Below are 21,445 nucleotides of genomic sequence, written 5' to 3' on the forward strand. Positions count from 1 at the left end.
AGGTTGCCAGTACTGCACAACAGCACTTCAGCCTTGAATAACACAACAATATGAATTATATGTGGACATGTATTTTCCAGGTGAGATCTCAATCTTTTGACAACAGCAAGATCGTTTAAAGTTGGGGGGACGGTCTCCCCCGCACCCTGTTAAATGTCACATCCATGGCGACATCTCCTCCATCGCCCACCAGCCAAGTGTTTAAAAGTTTCCCCGCGTTCTCGTGGCGTGGACGCGGTGTGTGTGTGTGTGTGGGGTGGGGGGGTGGGGGGGGGTTATGGTGTCTCGGCGGCGCGTGGAGGAGGGACTTGAAGGCGCGCGCGCGCTTATCGGCGGGGACGCGAGTCGCGCCTCCACGCACTTCTGCGCCGTCGCGTCCCGCGCGCACGGGGAAAGGGCGCCTGGCACAGCCCACGGGCGCACGCTCCCGATAAAAAAAACTACTTACTATATATATATATTTATATATGTATATATATATTTATATAAAACAATCATCCAGCCGAGAAGCCGGTGGTTTTCAAGACGACTTTCTTTCTTTTTTTCCCTCCTTTCCCAGTTCTCTCCCTCTCTTTCTCGCTCTCCTTTTTTTTTTAACCCACGCGAGAATGTGAGTCCCTTCATTTGGATACAGAACGCAGAAGATGGTTCTGACACCCGAGGTGCCCCCAGCGACACGGTAAGAGCGCGAGTTTGCGCGTTTTACGCACCGGTAACGTTCGTGGCTCGGGGTCAGCGCGTCACGCGGGTGGACGTGGGCATGGTGTCGCCGGAGCGGACCGCCGTGGAGCCGTGGACGCCGCGCCGCGGACACTTACTGGCATGTGAGGAGATCCTGCAGACACGCGAGCGTTCCGAAATGACCAATCAGAGACGGGACTCATGTAAACATGCTGCTTAAATCATTTCTATAATAATAATTATAATAATAATAATAATAACGACAAGAATTTTAGTAACAGAAACCATTAGCACCCTGATATTTCTAAGTACACAATTGGTAATTGCTTTGTTGTGTGTATATAATGTATATAATTTGGTTGTAGTTATGATGTTAAAATGAGAGAAATGATGTGTTCATGTAATCATGCAGCTACTGTCACGATCAGGATGTGTGAAAATTAAGTAATACACCGTGTTTTTTTTTAACATGTTCTCACACCAGACAGCAGACATTATCTACAGGTGGTTTGTTCTTTAAATTATTATTTATTTTTTAGTGAGAAATTATGGAGTGGAGTGTGCAGCAACAGTACAAGAGCTTCATTTCTTCATACTTTCAGATGACTTGATTTCCCCTGTGCTGCTTAAAAACTGCCAATAGTTAAAGACAATGCATCCTTATAGAGCATTAATACCCCACATGAATCTACTTTAATCTAAACATGCATTATGTTGGTATTTTAAATAAAAATGAATAATAATCTCTCATTGCATGGCAGGACAGGGATTAAAAATGGACTTTATTCCAATTTGGGGGATTAAGAAAAACCTCACACATGGGATGAGTTTTCCCTGCATGCCGGACCTCAGATCTGGAGCTGACGATTGAACAGACCCCTGTCCCTTCATTACTGTTTTTATGTGTGTATGTGTGTATGGAGAATCGCCTGATCGATGTTGTGCTTATGCAAGAGTGCAGCGGGCAACGCAGGAGTGGCCGCGTTCTGATAGATGGCAGGGTGTGCACTTCTGCCCGGCCGATCGATAGCCCCACTTTCTGAGTGCATTAGGGCTCAGTGATTATCGCGGAGCGAAAGGCCGGATCCGACAAGTCAGCTTGGTGGTACCGTCTCAGTCGTTATGTGAGAACCAGACGGAGGTCCAAGAGCAGCGTTTAAAGGGCCAACGTCACGGCGGCCCTGCCAGCTCCGTTTCGTAGCATCAGCACTTTATTTGGCCGCACTCGCTTGGCATCAACACTTCCGCACGCTGATTTAGACAGGCTCCGGGCTCGGCCCGGGGACATTTTACAGGTGTAGCAATGCACCGGGCCTCTGGGTGCTCAGATCATCGCTCGCTGACACGGAGGCCGGCCCAGCTCGTAGGCAAGATATCGATTATCACAGTCAAAAGCTTGGAGCATGAATGGTGGCTGCGCTGCAGGGTTTTCTGCTTTGTGCAATGTGTGTGCCACTTGACAATCAATTGGATCAATTAGTTGCGAGAAACCACCTTCCCCTCCACTCCCAGTTTAATCTCTTTCTTTTTTTGGATTTATTGGCATGATCTGAAGTTGTGCATTGAGAGTAGTAGTGTTTTTTTTTTTTCGAGCCAGGAGAAGCTCTCTCAATTCAAGATAAGAGGCGAGTTTTCTTTCCCTGCACATAGTTTTAATGTTTTAATAGCTAACTAGGGCTTGACAGCAAATTGCAAAGAAAAAAGCACTAATTGAGTCATGAACATTCATCATGAACAATTCATAAATTTTAATTTATTGGGTACACTGAAATAACATAAATATTCAATGGCATAATGATCACCATGAAGACATTAGTCCAGTGTTGGCATAATTGATAATTCTACATGCTGTTTGCCTGGTAAAACACTCATGCATATGCAATTTCATATTGAGATAATGACACTGCTCATGAAGAACCATTGCATTTTAAGGAGTATTCATCCATAATCAGTGCCTTTTTTATTTTTTTTCTGTAAATTTAAAGGCTGGGGAATATAATTCATATGTGAACATGTGATTATCTATGCATTAATTGCAGAACTCTTGGACAATTGTCGATGAAATATGACTACTCATTAAAATATTTATATCAGAATCTCTGAGCTTTGACTGAACGTCAGCTGTTTTGCCTTAATGACTGGACGCTTATTGAGTTTGGCTTCGGCTGAAAGTGTCCCTGTTCCACGTTATGAAAAATTGATAAAAGCAAATCTACGGTTATCAGCCTCCACCGTCTGCCCCGGTGCTTTCATTTTGGCGCCTTTTAAGCCGTTTTGACTAAAGGAATATTGAAAAAGTGAAGGGGGGGCTTTCCACCAGATGCATTCTGCACACAGATCACGAGGACCTTTATTGATTTTCCAGAAAGGCTTTATGCACATCTGACCAGATTTTTTTTAAAGTCTGACAAAAGACCATCATTTATGTGATTTCTGGCTTTCAGAAAAATTGAAAGCTAAAACTAATGAAATAAAGCTCTCTTAATTTCCCTCAGTTGTTTCTATTCACAAGAGTTGCAGTAAACAGCCGCCCTTCAAACAAGTTCCCCTGGAGTCAAGATCTTTAACCTCGCTTCGAACTTTGCCTACGTGCTCTCCCGCCGCTAATGGCGAATAAATAAGGGCTTTTTATATCGAGAAATGAAGGATGGCACGAGCGCAGGGAGAATAATGCAATGTAATCACCATTGACTGAAAGTGGCTGATTTATTGGCCAGAACCTAAGAAGGACGGATTATTGGTGTTTTTTCATAACGTAGGCGTGCCGCAGAACTACAATAGGCCGCTTGAAACATGTTGACCCTCTGAAACTTATTTTTGAACAGGTACAAATGGTAAGTTTTGTGTTGAAGCCATTATTAGCAGACTGGAAGAGTGTGTGTGCATTTGGCCTCCAACAGCAGAAGACGTATCGGCAACATTCTGATTAATGTAAAAGGTCGTCAAAAAGGTCGTGGAGAATTCCCATCATTTTGTCGCCGCCTTAACTGTGCGTCACATGCCTGCGCGCCGAGGCAGGTGAGGATTCATATTGAGGGACTTTTGAACCCTCGGTACAACTCACAGGGGCCCGACACGTTAGCTTTATTACAGCCACTCTATATGGCCCAGCCGGAGCGCCGGAGGTGCCGGTCGGCCCGTTCTGCGTGCTTTTTTCGAGAGGTAGGTGTTAGGCGTGCACCAGGTCTTCTATCAGCAGTTGATTTTTTTTTTTTTTAAGACCTCTCGGTGGGACTCTTACTAGTGGCAGACAGTGGGTTCAGTAAATTGGTTTTATTTTTTTACTCCCTGTGCTCTCAGCCTTTTTCTCTTTAAAAATGTTTTTAAGTTCAATTGCCAGCGGTTTTCCGTCAGCATTAAAAAAAAAACAGTTTGTTTATCAGGAATGTTTTGCCTGCAATTATGAAGGAAGGGCGGAATAAATACCCCACAAATACTCCACCGAGAAGCGGAGCTGTGATTGTTAACATATTTGGTAGCAGCCTGTGAGTCTGATGGGAGGACTTACTGGGGGGAAAAATGTGTGTTCGTGTGTGTCAGACATCAGCGAATCTCATGCAGGTTGATGGTGGTTTTCTGAAAGGAGAAACGTAGGATAGCTGATACCTCGGAGTGAACGCTGGCCAACTCTAAAGTGCAAAGTGCGCACACATACACACACACATACACGTGCACACGCACTTTCTCTCTTGCTCTTTTTAGCAATGTGTCTGTAATGACTTTGTAAAAGCACCCATTTATATGTTTATACCCCAAAGAGCCCCCCCAGAAACACGCATACTTGTTGAGCCAACCACCCCCTGCATTGGACACCAAGTCAGACCGAGGACTCGTTATTTTCATCCCTTCAGTCAGGTTTTACTATGCGTAGAAGGTAGTAAAACATGGACGATTTGAATGTGATTTTCAATACATAATACATGATAAATGATACAAAATGGGCATCATGACAGTATCTATAACTCTATCTATCCTATGGCTGCTGCCGTCAGAAGTCGGTATGTTGGATCAACCCGTCACAGTAGACACGGCAAACTTTTTATGGCGGATGCCCTTCCTGATGCAGCCCTCGCCATTTACCCGGGCTTGGGACCGCCATCATGAAACCGACTTTCAAGTGTGTATGCCAGATCATAATAAAAACACAGGGCAGATGCTAATCCCACAGTTGATAGAGGCTACTTACCACATAGAGGGGGTATAAATTGTTATTATTAGTAATTCTAGGATTCTTTTTGATCCTTTGTACTTTTAACCAGTGCGGACGTCCTTAAATTTCACTCATAGTGGTATTAAAACTTCTTAAATGCAGCTTTTGGAAGCCTGAAGAAACCCTGTCTGTATTATGAGCGGATCTTGAACCTCCCTGAGATGAAGCCAGGAGCTGCCTGGAGTGACGTTCCCGTTTTTCCCTCAGGAGCCAGCCTTGCATTAACCAGGGCGCTTCGATTTTACGGCTGGCTCCTGAGTGGCTTGCGCAGTTTACAGCTTTTTTCACCCGATCAATGAATTGATTCCACCTGAGGAAACATACCTTTTTTTTTTTTTGTGAAAGATGCATTTTGGTAACGGTGTATTACATAATTTTATGGCGACAGGGCAGTCTATACAGCTGAAGATATTTGGATTTGCATTGCTCATCATTTAACACGTGAAAGCTATGGCCATAACTACACTGCAAGAAAAATAATAATAATAATAAATAATGCTCCTTAATGTTCCCTGCTTATTTAAATCAACTAAATTGGACATGTCTTGTGTTTGGGTTGCCTAGCAGCACGAGACTACCTGAGGAGCGTGAACTCTCCCGGGCCGGAAAGTACTTGACATTCCTAACCAGGGATCGCACACTGGCCTTTCTGCAGCGGCCCCATGAATGCCTGGCCGGGACGGAAGTGGCATGATTTCACACAAATAGTGTCTGGAGCGTCCCCCCTTCATCCATCACGCTCCATCCTGGTCTCCCGTCTGAGAGAATTCCTCTGTGCCGACGTCCAAAAAAATCGGAGATCTAACATTTAGACAAGAGTCCATGAAAACCAGACAGCAAACTGTGAAGTATTTACCCTGAGACTGGGCGAGTGAGAAATCATCAGAGTTTATCCTGGCAGCCGGGAGCCGCCACTTAACAACCGCGGTAGGAGATTCCACCTTGTCTTCAACGGACGACTTCTAAACTGGGCAGAATAATAAACACCGTCAAATTGCCCCCCCCCCAACCCAACCGCGTCCCCCGCTGAGAGACATCTATTAAATCCGTCTTCATCTGCTGCACAAACATGGGCTTTTGAAAGATTGGCGAGGTTCTGTTCCAGCGAAAACTCCGCCAGGTTGACTTGATTTACGATGACTTTTCAAATGCGTCTTGTAATGGTGAAGTGCTTTTGCTGAATTAAGGTACTCAGATGTCTTCTAAGGTGAATGTGCTCCTTGCCCCAGGTTCTCCAGTCTCTGTTCCTTCGATGGAGGAATGGAGGATGGCGGACGCCATTCCCTCAGTCAGTATTACTTTGATGGAGGTGGAGATGGTGTCTCCAGAACATCCTATAGGTGCTGAGTTGGGTTGAGGTCTGAAGGTCATTTTGTGTCCTGCGGATGGGGGCATCTTCAATCACTTTCAATTGATCTGCGGTGATCCCTCAGGGTTTTTTTCCTTTCAGGTTTTCCCCTTTAATTTGCCTCCATTTCCCACCCTAGTTGGCATATTGGAAATCGGTGGCAATTTTTTCGAACTACAGCACCTTTGATTAAGGACATTATCAGTGTTTTCAAACTTTATTTTGCAATATTGCTGTTTTTTAAGAATCCAAGCACACTACAAAACCCATAGGAATGTCAATGTATTATTTATATTATTTTTTAATATAGTTGAGAATGTGGCCTCTTTGTTTTTGGAGGTTGCAGTGACAGTAAGTCCGTTCCGCGGGCAGAGGTCTGGTGGAAGCATGACAAATGAAACGGATGGAAGAATCCGACAAATAAAAAGTCTCATATAATGAATGCCTCCGATGTTTCAACAGTGCGCTCACGCCTGTTTTTAGAATGTTAGCTCGTAAACGGCCTCTGCCAGAAGATTTCTGGATTTCTTTAGTCAATGTTCTCCTCATGTCTGAGTTTCTGGAAGAATATCATCAAATCTGTTTTTTTTCTGATATAACTTTCCTGCTATTTTGTATGCTTTTGGTTCATAGAAGGATCTTCATTACAGTCCAGAGACATAGATAGATTGATTGGTGTGAATATATTATTTATCTCAATTCACCAGACAGATTCTCAGGGCTTTTTTAAAAAAAAAAAAAAGTTTTGTAGACCATAATGAGCTCCCTGGTTCTGTCTCAAAGGAACTGTATGTGGAAGCAGCTTCTGACTGTTTGCATCAGGAAGTTCCAGGCTTTGAAAAGTGACACCAAAATTAATTTCCCTAATTGAATAAAGGGAGAAATGTAGCTTTAACATTTTTATTTGGGGTCTATTCAGAGCAAATACACTGGGGATTATTTGGTTATTTATTCACACATGTCACGGGTCTCCTGTTTGCTATTAGTACAGAATCGACTGAATTGGGCATGTTTAGCCAAAATGCCAATATCCAATACCTAAAACAAATTTGCAGGTTGAGTAACGAAGCAGCTTGGGGATAAAATTAGATGCTTTCATGGTTTTGGATTGTGTTCTTATGTCTTGTTTTGTATCTTTATATTGTTATTGTGTCTACATGAAATCTTACTGATTGTAATAGCTGCAGTCTGCAGTAATATCAGCATGTTTGTTGCAGTAACATAGTTATTGACATGCCGCTGTGCACCTGCGCCTCTGAAAATAGGGCCCTTGAAAGCCACTGTGTATTCATACACCAATATGGCTACATATGGTGCATCTCTATCCTTGTTACATTTACTGACTTTTTTTGTCTTATCTTGCCTTTGGGGTGAGAGAGAGAGAGATGCTACACCATTAGTCATGTGGTTTGAATGAACACTAAACAGGGTTTTAGTTTACTTTGATCTCATTGGCTTTAATTTGTTCTGACATCACACCAATTTATTTTTGCCAATTCCCATTGAGGGTTTCACACTGGGATTTCTCACATAACAGTACTGATCTTCAGTGATTGTAGTCATCTTAAAAAAATAACATAAGCCGTAAAAGGGCACCTCTACAGAATGTCTGTCGCTCTCAGATTTCTGGGCTAATGGGCTGTTAAGCACGGCAGGGGACAACAATGTAATCTTTCTATTTCAAGATGCCTTTGGGTGTGTATTTGTGTACATGGGACAAATTCCATGATGTTTTATGACGACCCTGGGACAGATAAATGCTTCACGGGCCAGGGCGAAGAGTCAAAAGAGGTGGCTTTTGTTTGCCCGTTTGTCTTTGTTAAGTGTTATGTGAATGTTATAACCGAAGCCTTCTGTTTCAGTGGGGTTAGAATGACGTTAACTTCCTTTCTGTGTGGGCTCAAGGTCACTCCCAGAATGGTAGTGTATCCTAAGGTTTGGCAAATGAGGCGAATGCTCAGAGTCCTTGGACTCTGCTCCAAGTCTCCAATAGTGAAAGGAACCGGGGCTGCTGGTAATGGGTCGTAAAATTGCAGGGGAGGGTGTTAAAGTCATAAAAATATTGCGACTACTTAGCAGACACAGATATAAGACAGGAGGCTGCATTGTCCTCAGAGTAACAAGGCAGGTCCTGGCAGGGCGCCGCACAAGATGCATTACCTCCCTGGAAACGGTGTGTCTGTGAAGTCATCAATATGTTATTTTGTTGATTTGCCAAGACCACCTCGTACCACCTCAGAGTGGCTACGAGGGGCTGAGGGATTTTCTGCCAATTATGGAGTTAGTGAAAGTCGACACCAGTGAATGATTACCGGAGGATTGGCGGAATGTTCCAGGGCTTTTGAATGATGAGCTTGAATCCTGCATTGTATATTTAGCTAAGGGCAGGAAACGTTCCCGAACAATCATATCACAGTCCTTTTACAACAAAGTCACGATCCATGATTTGGAATTCGAACTCCCGTCACCATTGTGTAATATGCTGTAGAGAATTCCCAGACAGAAACTCGTTAAGACCTGAGTTATATTCCGCTGTGAATAGGTAACACATCCATGAAATACAGGTGGTATAGGGAAGACTGACATCACAATTTCAGCAAGTGAGCTTTGGACAGAAGTTTCTGGCCTACAACTCAGCCTGCAAATCACATAAGACACAGAAAGTAATAATACTAACTTTAAAACATATAGTTTGATTAATTTAGGTTGATTGTTGTTTGCATGTTAGCAAACCCACCATGCTCTGCATGGCTTTGATGAAAGGGGCATATTCATTTACACAACCCTTTCTGTAGAAAAACAGTTCCATTACCATCCCAACGGGAATATCATAAAAATCATCTCCAGTCCTGCTGGTTGGATCAGTTTAACAGTAGATTTCTGTGTAATTACCGCATCCCCCACTCCTGTGCAGCTCCTCATTTTTAGCACCATCTCTTCATTTACCATGCTTTAAATTGTATTCAAACATAATTTTATTAAATCATGCTGTGGGTTTATGTACATAGCCCAGATTCCCTTATTACTCTCTTATTATTTAAGTATATTAACAGAAGTATATAAAATATCAAAGTGTGTACAATATGCTTGAAAAGTAGATCACGGAAGTCAAGATCGATTACACGCATATATTTAACCTGCAGCTTCTACATTGCAAATATTCTAATGGCATATATTTGCATACATTTACATAGATTTAGCTTCTCATCTTGACTTGTTTTAAGATATTTTTGCTGTGTTTATTGAAACTCTTCTTATCTACTACAGAAACACTAACACTATGGTGATTTATAGATGCGAATCTAGGTTTACGTTTTTTTTTTTTTTTTTACCATTTTCACAATAATTAAGCATGAATTAAAAAATAATCAATGAAAAGTGAATAAAAATGTTCTACAGCACACTGTTGCGCAGGTGAGGGAAGGCCATCTTCAGTGTCAATATTCATTCTACTGGGCCCAGAAGTCTAGTTTATATTGTTCTGGAGGTCTTGACAGGATTTTCCTCCTCGTAATAAATTCATACCTCTGTGTGCTGCAGACACACGAGCAAGGGGAACCTCTCTTTATTAGCCTTGGAGGTATTTCATTAAAACCCAGCGAAGCCCGGGTGATCACTGCAATCCGACCGTTAGCTTTATTGAGTAGCTTAATATCCCACCGAGGAGACAGCATCTTGAGTACACTGCATTTCAGAGTGCATTCACGCTGCCCCGCACAACAAGTTAGCCACGTGGTAATCCTGCCTTATTCACAAATGTCAGAGTAACATTACAGTGTAAAATGTCAGCTCCTCTGTGCATGAATGCAATTTACAGCTGTTCAATGTTTACACCGAAAGCCTTTTGGTGCTTCCGTGATCCCCCCCACTAGATGAGAAAATCTATTGCTAGTGTGAGATACCATACTTGAACATGTTGCATGTTCATGTGAAGGTTTCTGCGAGATCCCGCATTTGCATGACGTGCATTATTAATCTCGCTGCAAAGCTCCTGTCATTGGTGACAAGCTGTGATTCAGGGACGCAGCTAAAGTTTAGGCATTAGGTGCCTCCGGACTACCATTAAATCCAAATTAGCATTTAAATGAAATGAGGAATTCATCAGGGGCTGTACGCTCTGTAAAAGTCTTTGGGATGATCAAGCACATCTCGAAATGAGAAAAGTTTACTTGATGCTCCTCCGCCGCCAACAGCGCGGCTGCTAAGCCGTCACCTGGAAAATGCGCAGGAATCTGGAGCATCGGCATCAGCTGCTCAGGAGAACAATGGGGGCCACATCTGCTGGATTATGATTGTACGAGAAAACACTTTGCATAACCGATTGAAGTGGGAGGAAATTCATGTGACTTCATGCCAGGGTTTTTATCTTCCAGATTTGGAGAGACGTGACTGAACTAAAGAGTGAACGGACCAGAATAAATATCATCATTGTCAGCACATAATATTAATGTCTTTGCAGAAATAATATTGTAATAACAATAGTAATAAAATATAAAATATTACTAAAATAAATGCCCTTTAACTACATTTTAACCAGTGTTAGCTAAACCTAGCTACCATCTTTCATTTTAGCAATAGCTAGGCTACTAAACAGTTGGCTAATGACTAGTTTAGCCACAGGATAATTTGTCAATATTTTTTAATCTTTAAAAACATAATTTTAAAGTATCAGAGGCAATTCTGAACAAATGTCAAAACATTGTCTTATTATTCATTTTTTGTCAAATGGGGGGCAGTGGTGGCCTAGCGGTTAAGCGGCCCCGTGATCAGAATGCTGCCGATGAAACTGCAAGGCTCAGATTCTCCAGTGCAAACATATGAAAACGTGGCAAGACGTTGCAAAAATGCTATAAAAACCGAGAGTAAAAAATGTGCTTAAACATACACGACCAAGAAATTCAAGCGTTGTTACTGGAAACAGTACAACCCAATCTTGTAGATGTACATGCATTATAGAGATTGAGTTTGGGCTTGGATCTGACTATTCTTAGTAGGTTCAGTAAAACAAAGAAAACAGTTAATAATCATTTCATTGGACTTTTTTATAGTCACCGTACAAAGTGCATTTTTGAAACCAAATTTTTTATGAAAAAAAATGAGTGCATGGAACATGCCCAGAACTGAAAAATTGGCTCCTGCAGAGATTTAGAGACAAATTTATCGCAAATGAAAGGTGATTGCAGTGTCTCACCACAGCTGGGCCTTTTTTATATCCCAACGCATCCTTTGTTCAAATTGCCGCTCAAATTTATTCAAATTTAAACCAGCAATGTGCCGAAGAGTATGGAAGTAGACAGGCCAACATCTGACTTTGGAGTCATTTCTAAGTGTCGCTGCTTCTTCTCTATTAGATGAGGTTTATGCATCAAACAAATTGCAGAGCTCTGCTTTGTTTGTGTGTTTGTGTGTTGTACACAATTCAACACATTGTTTTCAGGAGGAATGCTGTGTCCATTTTTCAAATGTATCACACAGCGCCTTGGCACCAGGCTTTAAAATTCTGGGTATCGCCGCTACGTATTGCTTAATAATTGCATCAGTTTATACTGTGTCTTCTACTTTATGTACTTTAGTGGGTTTATGAGTCAGTGTGGGTGAAGAGAGTACTCCGTTGCTTTGGCTGGGGATTATGGGTGGGTTCAGAGTCCATGTGCCCATTCTGTCGTGGACAGATGGATTCAGGGTGGTGGGATGGGAAGGTGGGAAAAGTATCAGGGATGGTCAATGTAGCCAAAAATATTCATATTTTAGGCACAACCCTAAGGATTTACGGGTATTTGATGGCAAAAATTGTAACCCAAAGTTGAGAAGATGGTCAAGTTAATGGCTCTGACAACATTCTGTGTTGTTTTATTTATCTCCTGTTAACCCAGCTATACACTCGCCACAAGCTTTGAAGTTTTTGAAGTGACCCCCTAGATAAAACCTGGGTCCTTCCAAATACAACATCAATGTTTTAAGCATGGCTGGATTTTGCTGTGTTAGTATAGTGGTGGTAATAAGAGATTTTGATTCAGAACATTTTGTGTGGTTAAATCTGCATTAAAGCACTTGAGACTAAGCATTTCTGAAGTGTCCTCTCTGATCCCATAACATCTGGGACTCTGTGCTATTGTAAACCACTAAAAGAAAATTGGCAATTCAGTAGGTGCTATCAATGTCTGTTTGCACATCATTAAATTATGTGTATTAGAGTAAATAATATAATAAGTGATAAATCAGTGTAATGTCTTATTGCTGCTCAAACAACATTGTCTGGTTTTGAGTAGTGACAATAATACACCATGGCAAGACAATATAGACCTTGGACAACTCTGGGGAAAATTAGCAGTCATAATTCCTCTACATTGTTTTGGCCTTTAATAATATTTGCAAGCCTGGGCTGTGAAGTATTAATTTATTGTAAAAAAAAACAGAGCACTATTGAGTCTATTGAGCAGTTTATTGAATCCTTGATATACAGAGCACCAAATAATCTTTGGTCTTTGTCTCTGTTATTAAAAGATAAACTGTAAGGTCTTTTTTCATGGAAATCACTGTTCACATCTCACACCCACATATGATTTAGTTTATAAGAACACCAAAAAGCCATAACATTATGACCAGGTGAAGTGACCAAAATGTATTATCTTGTTACAGTGGCACCTGGCACTGTTGGACATATTAGACAAGAATTGAACAATTTCTTTTTGAAATTGATGTTAGCATAAAAGGTACAGATGGATGGACAACTGGGTCATTGCATCTTGACAACTGCAGCTCTCGTGGGAAGTTCCTGGCCCACAGTAGCCCGGACCTATCAAAAGCAGGTGCAAGGAACTGGTCATTGATGGCCAAGGCTCACTGAGGCTGGAGCATTTTGTTTGAGAAACTGTAGCTCACTTTGCTGAAAGTCCATTCTGGTTGTGATGGAAGGGTGTCAGAACACACAGTTCATTGCCTTGGGTCTTGTATTTATGTGGATGCCACCTACCTAAAGTGAGTCCCTTCATGGAATTAGTATTCAGATTTGGATGCAATTTTGATCTCAATCAAAGATAACATAAAGAGGTTGGAAAAACAAGAAACCTGAGACGCAACCTGCCAACCCCCCGGTCTGAAAAGATCAGCTACCGGTGCATACCTTGAGAGACATTAAGTCGATGGCTTGTTTTGGTGGCAAAAATGGAACCTATTCAAGATTAAGTCATTAGTAATAATGTAATGGTGGACTAGCCACACACACACACACATACACACACACACACACATACACATGTAATGGTGGACTAGCCGCACACATACACATATATATATATATATATATATATATATAAATATATGTATATATGTATGTATAAGTATATGTATATATCAGTCTAAAACACAGACAATTTGCAATAATTAAACCTTTTTTTTTTTTATTAAAATTTTGTATGCACAGTGACTCGTTTTTTTGGTTTGTGAAACATTGTTCTTTTGTAATGAATACCGAGATGCCATAAGGTCAGGAGGGCCTGTAGGTCATTATCTCTTGGTGGTTAACTCCATTTTCTTTGTTTTTTTGCAGGGAGTCTGTGACCCTGTGGGCACATGAATGTCAGTTACAGAGGCCAGATGCTTGTAATGGAGCGAGTAGACATTAATGAGAGGTAAGGGTGCACCTTTTTCATCATGCATAGTAAATTAGCCGATGCTAGAATGTTCAGTCCTGTGCTTGGCTTCACTCCTCATCTGTTATCATTTACACTGTGGCATTTTCAGTGTTTCCCTGTGTTTGACATGCATCATGAACAACATGTGCAGAGTGTGAAGGGAGGCAATCAATGGTGCCATGTCTGCTACTGTGTGACCTTTATTGGTAGACAACCAATACCTGAACAGCGGCGACAGTAAAAACAGAAATCAGCACCACTGACAGCTCATCTTTATTTTTTAAAAATTACATGTTATTAATAAAGTAAGTTGAAGGAATAAATGCATGGAATGACCATGTGTGACCTGCTGGTGGGATCTGGAAGCATTCCGTGTACATTCTGAGAGCACTAAGGCGAGCTTGAAAGGTGGATTGGATTAAGCAGAAAGACTTTGAGTCCATAAAGCGCACGGGGCTCGAGGTGCAGTCCGGTGCAGTTCTCGGGGGTGAATGGCCTTTGTGGCTGGCACCACAGGAAATGGCTACAGGAAAAGCCTTTCTCTTCTGGATCAGCCTTCTCTGTGTGCTATCAGCTTACGTTTTGGAGAAAGGATAGAGGTATCGAGTATTAAGTGACTCATGAAACATAGGAGAACCATAGATATAAATAACAGCGCAAAAATCGCAACAAAACAACCTTGAAATAGGATTGAACTTGTTCATTGTGGTCTTATTTCCTTTTATGAAGGTTATTTTGGCCATATATTGAATTGCAACGCATTAGTGGTGCTTCGTGAATGGAATCAGCTTTTCATAGCTGTTCATACTGCGGCATTTTTATTTAATTTTGGCAAAAAGATTGGACGGCTGAGGTGATGCTTATGTCACTTCAGTCCTGTCATATCCAGCAAAGCCGTCAGAAATCCCCAGTGATGGAACCCAACTCCCTTTGGGGATCACTGAACAATGATCGCCATCAGTTGTGGTCTCGGTGAGCTGGGATGTGACCCCTGGTATCCTCTCATTCACAGCGCCGGGTGTGAGATATGGCATCTCGTGTCGACATCTCAGCACGGTTAAAACGTTCATTTTTTTTCCAATCACAAACATGCAACAATTTTACATTATATGCTGCTTGGTGCTGGGTGTTGTTTGTTCCAGCTACATATGTCACATTTGCTACATCTGCTTCTTTTTGGGACAGATCTTTTGGCAGAAGAACATTTTCTGATGGCAGTACATTTGTGTAAATGTACTGGAGTTTCATGCAAGTCTACATTAAAAGCTCTGGATTTAACACTCCCTATTAATACTCTGAAAACCTTTTTTTTTTTTTTTTTTTGTTAAATTTCTCTTGATTCATTATTAATGGTGTTAAATAGTGCTTCAAAAGTCTTAGATGCAGAAACCCTGATCGAAACTTTATGATCCTCTCAGCCTTTCTGGTGCGTGGACAAAAACAAGGTGACACCTGAAACGTAGATGGTCAGCAGTTGTGAACGTTTACAAAGGAGCAGTAAATTATTTGGGTGAGGTGCGTGAGAAGGACTTTTTGCAGCAGGCCTTCATTCTCTGGGCTCAATCCACCGTCCCAGACTTTCTGTACTTTTAAAGGCAGTGAATTGCATTACCAAGAACAAAGTAAGCGAGGGTCCCCTTGCAATGCTCCCCAAAATAAACTTTGGCGTCCAAGCAGTAGCAGAGGCTCCGGTTGTTGTTGTTGAATGTTTGTCTATTTTTGACCCCCAGCTTGTCCCACTTTCCTCCCCGAATGGTCTGCCTGGTCAGTGTCCCCACTTTGGGTTCGGCATGGGTGTGTTTCTCCTGGGCACCTCAGTGGGAGCTGGACGAACTCCAGGTCCCACTCTCTGCTCCGAGCCGGCAGGGGCAGAATGTGAATCCCAGGGTTTCAGGGTATTTTAGCATGGCTTACATCAGCCAAGGCGGCTGCCAGTCTCTAAGGAGGTAAAGCTTACAATGAGAAACGCGATGGAAAGAGACACATATTAACTCTCTCTTGTTTTCTTTTCATTCTCTCTGTCTTCTGTCTCACTGTGTGCCTGGATCTCTATGAGTCTCTCATATAAACAGACAGGTGACAAATTGACCCTCTGCAATGCCACCCCGCTCCCCGCCACAGCAGCTGTAAGCAGCTGTAACTAGGAGCTATGAATAACATTACATTAGATTACATTTACATTTGCAGCATTTATCAATAACAAAGGACAATGTGGATGGAAACTACACGTTTTGCCTTTACATTAAAACACCTTTATTTTTCTCAAAACCTTCAGACTCTTCTACCCTGACTGAGAATTTACTTTAAAAATTAACATACTATTAAGAGATCTATGCTTTTTCCAATATTTGAGTTATTGGTTTGTGAATATGAAAGTTCTGTAAATCACATGATGTGACCTTTAGTCAGCCCAACTCAACATCCATGGGCGGTTTTGTGCCAAAACTACTCCACAGCATCTACTCCACAATAATAATTTGCACATCTCAATTCATTTTGCACATTTCTGCTCTTTTTGCACATGTTTGTCTTGGGTCCTGTGTGAAATATCCAACATATCCAATTACAAGCATCCTACATGATGTTGTCCAGTTTCTCCTGTTCATTGTACAGAAAATTTTTACTTTTCTTTTATAGAGATCTGTACAGTATTTACATGCTAGTTACGTCTTAGTATAGTTTCGTGTGTATATTTGAAATAAATTGTTTTTATTTTTATTTGTCACGTACGCAGTCATACACGGTATGATATGCAGTGAAATGCTTTTGCGACTGCTATAGACCTTAATATTGCAAATATTGCAAGTATTCAAGTAAACCAATATGCAAATATTGCAAACATAACCAAGTATTACAATTTTGTTTGTAAACTAATGTGTGTGTGTATTATGATTATGGGGGGGTCTGTGTGAAACAGACCCCTAGTGGGTAGCCTAGTGGGTAACACACTCGCCTATGAACCAGAAGACCCAGGTTCAAATCCCACTTACTACCATTGTGTCCCTGAGCAAGACACTTAACCCTGAGTTGCTCCAGGGGGACTGTCCCTGTAACTACTGATTGTAAGTCGCTCTGGATAAGGGCGTCTGATAAATGCCATAAATGTAAATGTAATGTAATGTAATGAAACATTATTTCAATACACAGTATACTGTGTATACTGTTATACTGACAATAAACTAATCTTGAATATTGAATAAAGAAACATGGTCTACTCTCCAGCAGACTGGAGACTGAACCTTCTTTGGCCCAACACTGAACTGAGAGACTTTGTTTGATTTCCTCTTTTTCTGTACATTTCTAGTGGGGAGTTCTAGTGGAGAAGTGTGTTACGTGTGCAGACTAATTAGCCTGAACTGAAAAAAAGGCTTCCGGCCCAGTATTAATTCAGCGGATGCCAAAAACATTTAGCATCTACTAAATCAATAATGAGGATGTCATGGCGACACAGTGGAGCTTTGGTGTTCATGTGGGTTCCTTCCAGGGACATTAAGGTTAGGTGAAACTAGACGATGCTAGTAAAACTGGACTCTTGTATAGACCCTAGCTTTTGTTGATCTGGAAAATGGTAATCTGTAACATATCTCCTTGCAATAATCACAAGCCTGCTTGTCGAATGACTACAGAATGTACAGAATAACAGGGGGACCCACTCCTAAACGAAGAGCAGCCAGTCTCACAGCCCAAATGGCAAAACACAAAGAAATCTTGCACTTCCCTTGAACCACTCACTGTATGATGAAACTTTTTTTTTGGCTGGGTCGCTCGTGATGCAATCGGTAGCATTGCAGAGGCATTGCTATTTTCATGATTTGGAAACTGGACACACAAACACACTTGTGAGCGAACGCAAACCCAAGCCAGATCCGATTTAAGCGTGTTAGACAGAGCATACGACAAAGCAGCACAGAAGTAATGATCTCTCGATATCGATCAGCCCCTAATGAACCACTCATGAAATTTACATTTACATTTACGGCATTTATGAAATTATTCCCATTTGAACACTTGTCAATCACATTTTCAACAGCGGCTCATGGTGAATGCCGATGAACGGCCGCTTTGTCTAAGGTGATGGCGGCGGCTCGTGTGCGAAGGAATCCCTCCCCAGGTGCAGGTTATTTTCAGATTTCCTATTAATTAAGTCTCCGCAAGGCAGGCTGGAGCAACGGAATCATTGGCAATTGTGCGGAAACAGATTTGTCACTATGGACTCATTGGGTCTGATTGGCAACACTGAACCCCATTGACCTGTGGTGCTCAGTTTCAACAGGGCCTGCAGAGTCGCTGGAAACCTGAGATTGGTGGAGGCGTTCACTAATTATGATTTTTATCCTCTCAAGCCCATATGTTATTGCCTTCCCGTCTAGTTTTTGGCATGAGGAACACAAGTTATTAAGCTCAGAATTATTATTTTTTTGAGCAAGTTGCTGTCCTTTTTCCGGAGGGCAGACCGATCTCAAAAGTGTTTTGTGGACGCTGCTGTCTCACAGCATTGCAGCATTACTCTAGTGGCCATTTGTAGAGACTAGGTTACAATTAAACACACAAACATATTTGCTAAGTATTAAATACACAAACATATGTGCTATGATCAATGTAGCACTTGGGCCATGTCTGATCTTTTCTATAAGTCAGGATTTACAGAAGAAAATCATTTACATTTACATTTGCAGCATTTATCAGACGCCCTTATCCAGAGCGACTTACAATCAGTAGTTACAGGGACAAGTGCTCTGTCAAACGTGACATAGGCTTCCTACATTTTCCATTTTAATAATAATTCATTCATATTCTTATTGATGACATTCATTCAAATGATTAAATGTTTAAAAAATACTTCAAATATTTCAGGTAATTTATATATTATGTACTGATAGTTTTCTGTTAAAAACTGCATTACAGACAAGTAACATATGTGTAATTTTTTACACTGCATACATCATTAAAATAAAACTTATTTTCCCTTGCCCAGTTTGTAATTTTTTCAAGAGCAGCTGTCTATATTCATTCCGTACTTAACAATTTGCATCAATGAAGGACAATGAATAGATTGGCCTTCATTTCTAATCAGATTTAGATTCATTAGTCATGCATGGTGTTTCTCAAGCACTGCGGACAATTGAGAATAAGGTGTCTACATGATCTGCAATGTGGTAATGCAAACAAGAACAACGTGCAGCACGTACACAAATTGTGATGTATGTGTTCTGTACAGTAGTGTATTTGTATATGTGAAGCAGGGTGTGATAATCTAATGAAACAACTGTAGCTGAGCCAGCTGACCAGCAACTGGTCAGCTATTTATGTGGACAATCAGGAAACAAACTGCATGTATGTGTGGAGATTCTGAAAAGGACAGCGTCTGTAACAATTTTTTTTAACCACCAAAATAATTTGCACCAAATTCCCTTTTTTTATATAAACCAATGAGGGAATAAGGAGCCTTTGACCTAAATGGAATTTGTAATTAACAGCTCCCATTAGAAGTGCCTGCTTGTGAGAATACAGTCAATAGAGGGGAAAGTAATGGTTAATTTCCACATACTGATCCCTCCTCTGGGACTGGGCTGCTGTCGCATTTGAATTGATTCTCAGACTTACTCATCAGAGAACCATTTTAAACTAACTAACAAAAAAGGGACATTCTAATTTTGAATAATCAAACCATTTTCCAATTTTGTGTTGTGCATTAATAAAAATAATTATAATTATTCTTTTCTCTCACGGAATGTTTGGTGAGGTCAAAGCAAGCAAAGTATCTCATGAACCTGACATTTCCACCACAGCAATAAATAAACAGGAGCTGTGTGTACTTTATCACAAGGTCATTGCATTGCGGAAGCACCACTCTTCACCGCTATTGACTCTCCCATAAATAAGTCCAGACATCAGTGTGCAGGCTGGTATCGTTGCTGTCCAAAAACAAATAAAAAATACCGGGAGAAGATGAAAAATTTGTGAATGAGTTCATCTTGGCGGTCGGCCTCCCATCTGCCTCCCGGTTGCTGGCGCATCTTGCTTGGAGTTATTAGTCTGACCAGAGGTTAAGAGGCAGGAGGCTCAGAGAATGATTTCTGTTGTTAGGCGTTAATTCACCGCCCGCAGGAAGTGCTGTCAGATGACTCATTCAGATGCTAAGCGATGATTTAAAATATTTATCACCAACACTTGCTGTCTGCCTAAGAAAACAACATTGAACCACCTGTCTAATAAGGTTTGGTGGCCAATCGTGCTGCCAGATCTGCTCTCACTCATTGATGCAGATCCTTTAAGGTGGCTCACCTATATTTCCAGGAATCAGAAATCAAGGAGCAAAGAGGCTTTAGGGCTGAAATGAAACAAAAACAGAACAAAGACAAGACACACAAGGCAGGCTTAGATGGGGCCATGGGGTTCAAGAGTTCACATGGGTGCAGGGTGGTAGCAGTCTAGTTGTGATAGATGCTCATCTAAGAGCCAGATGACTGCAAAGTCACAGTTTCAAGTCCTTCTTCCTGCCATTGTTTACCATGAGGGTCTCAAGGGGGGACTATCCCCATTGCTCTGGATAAGGGCGTATATGTAGGGACCTTAGGAATTTGAAGAGTAAGTTCCAACCTGATGCTATGATTGGTTGAGAGGAATCCTGGGAGTGACAATATCTGAAGATGTATCCCCTGTGTGGGAGATACATTTTTTGTATTCAAGGGGCCGTGTGGGTGGTGTGAAGTCATTGAAAATGTGTTATGTTATGTATATGTATATATTTATGTTCTTCATGGAAAATGAGCCCAAGTCAACGTCTCTCAGGCTTGAAATGAATAATTATTTGCATCATTTTCAATTGGTAAACAAAGACATTGAATTTCACACAAGGGTTAAATATCCTTCTGACATATTGCATCACCAGCTGCTGGATAAAGTTTTTTCGCTGTTGCACCACCCTTAAAAAACATTATATTTAAAAAGTAAAAAATAGAATAAGTGGCAATGGTCATGCTATACCTTCAGACACAGCTTGAAGTCCAAAATGAAAGCTATCTCTCATACTGGCCAGTCACTCCTAAAGGCAGACACAAATGGACTGCAGAGGAAGACCTAAGCATAAAAAAAGAATCTAAAGGAATTTATATATGTCCTGCCTGAGTGCAATTTATTAATTGTGCTTGCCTAATTATTTGACCTCATATTACAGGTAGATCCGATTGCTTTAAATTAAGGATCAAGTCGGCCCTCTCTGCCTGACTGGCCACATATGTAAGTTTCTGCAACGTTTGTCTGACTGATTTACCCTTGTACTAACTCTAATGACTAACATTGCTACCATTAAATCTATCTATCTATCTATCTATCTATCTATCTATCTATCTATCTATCTATTATGGCAAGCCAAACAGGAAATAAATAATATATATATTGACAGGGAACTGAATATATGGAATGAAACCCGAATATATGGAATGAAAGTCTGAATATATGAATGAAGTCTGAATATATGGAATGAATGTCTGAATATATGGAATGAAGTCTGAATATATGGAATGAAAGTCTGAATATATGGAATGAAGTCTGAATATATGGAATGAAACT

General features: G+C 41.1%; 1 protein-coding gene across 3 annotated transcripts in view; it reads left to right on the forward strand.

Moving 5' to 3' along the window:
• Nucleotides 1-391: 391 nt before the first annotated feature.
• htr4 (5-hydroxytryptamine receptor 4) overlaps nucleotides 392-21,445 on the forward strand; it is a 71,251-nt gene continuing 50,197 nt past the window's right edge. For 2 of the 3 annotated variants that reach the window (XM_028960849.1, XM_028960848.1), the window contains exons 1-2: nucleotides 392-679; nucleotides 13,789-13,870. In XM_028960849.1, the coding sequence (XP_028816682.1) occupies nucleotides 13,812-13,870 (59 nt within the window). In that variant the 5' untranslated portion in view covers nucleotides 392-679; nucleotides 13,789-13,811. Of the gene's footprint in view, nucleotides 680-13,788; nucleotides 13,871-21,050; nucleotides 21,113-21,445 lie in introns of all 3 variants that reach the window. The other variant, XM_028960850.1, reaches the window with a different exon arrangement.

This window comes from Denticeps clupeoides, chromosome 18, assembly GCF_900700375.1.
Source record: "Denticeps clupeoides chromosome 18, fDenClu1.1, whole genome shotgun sequence".
In the NCBI taxonomy this organism is placed as follows: Eukaryota; Metazoa; Chordata; class Actinopteri; order Clupeiformes; family Denticipitidae; genus Denticeps; species Denticeps clupeoides.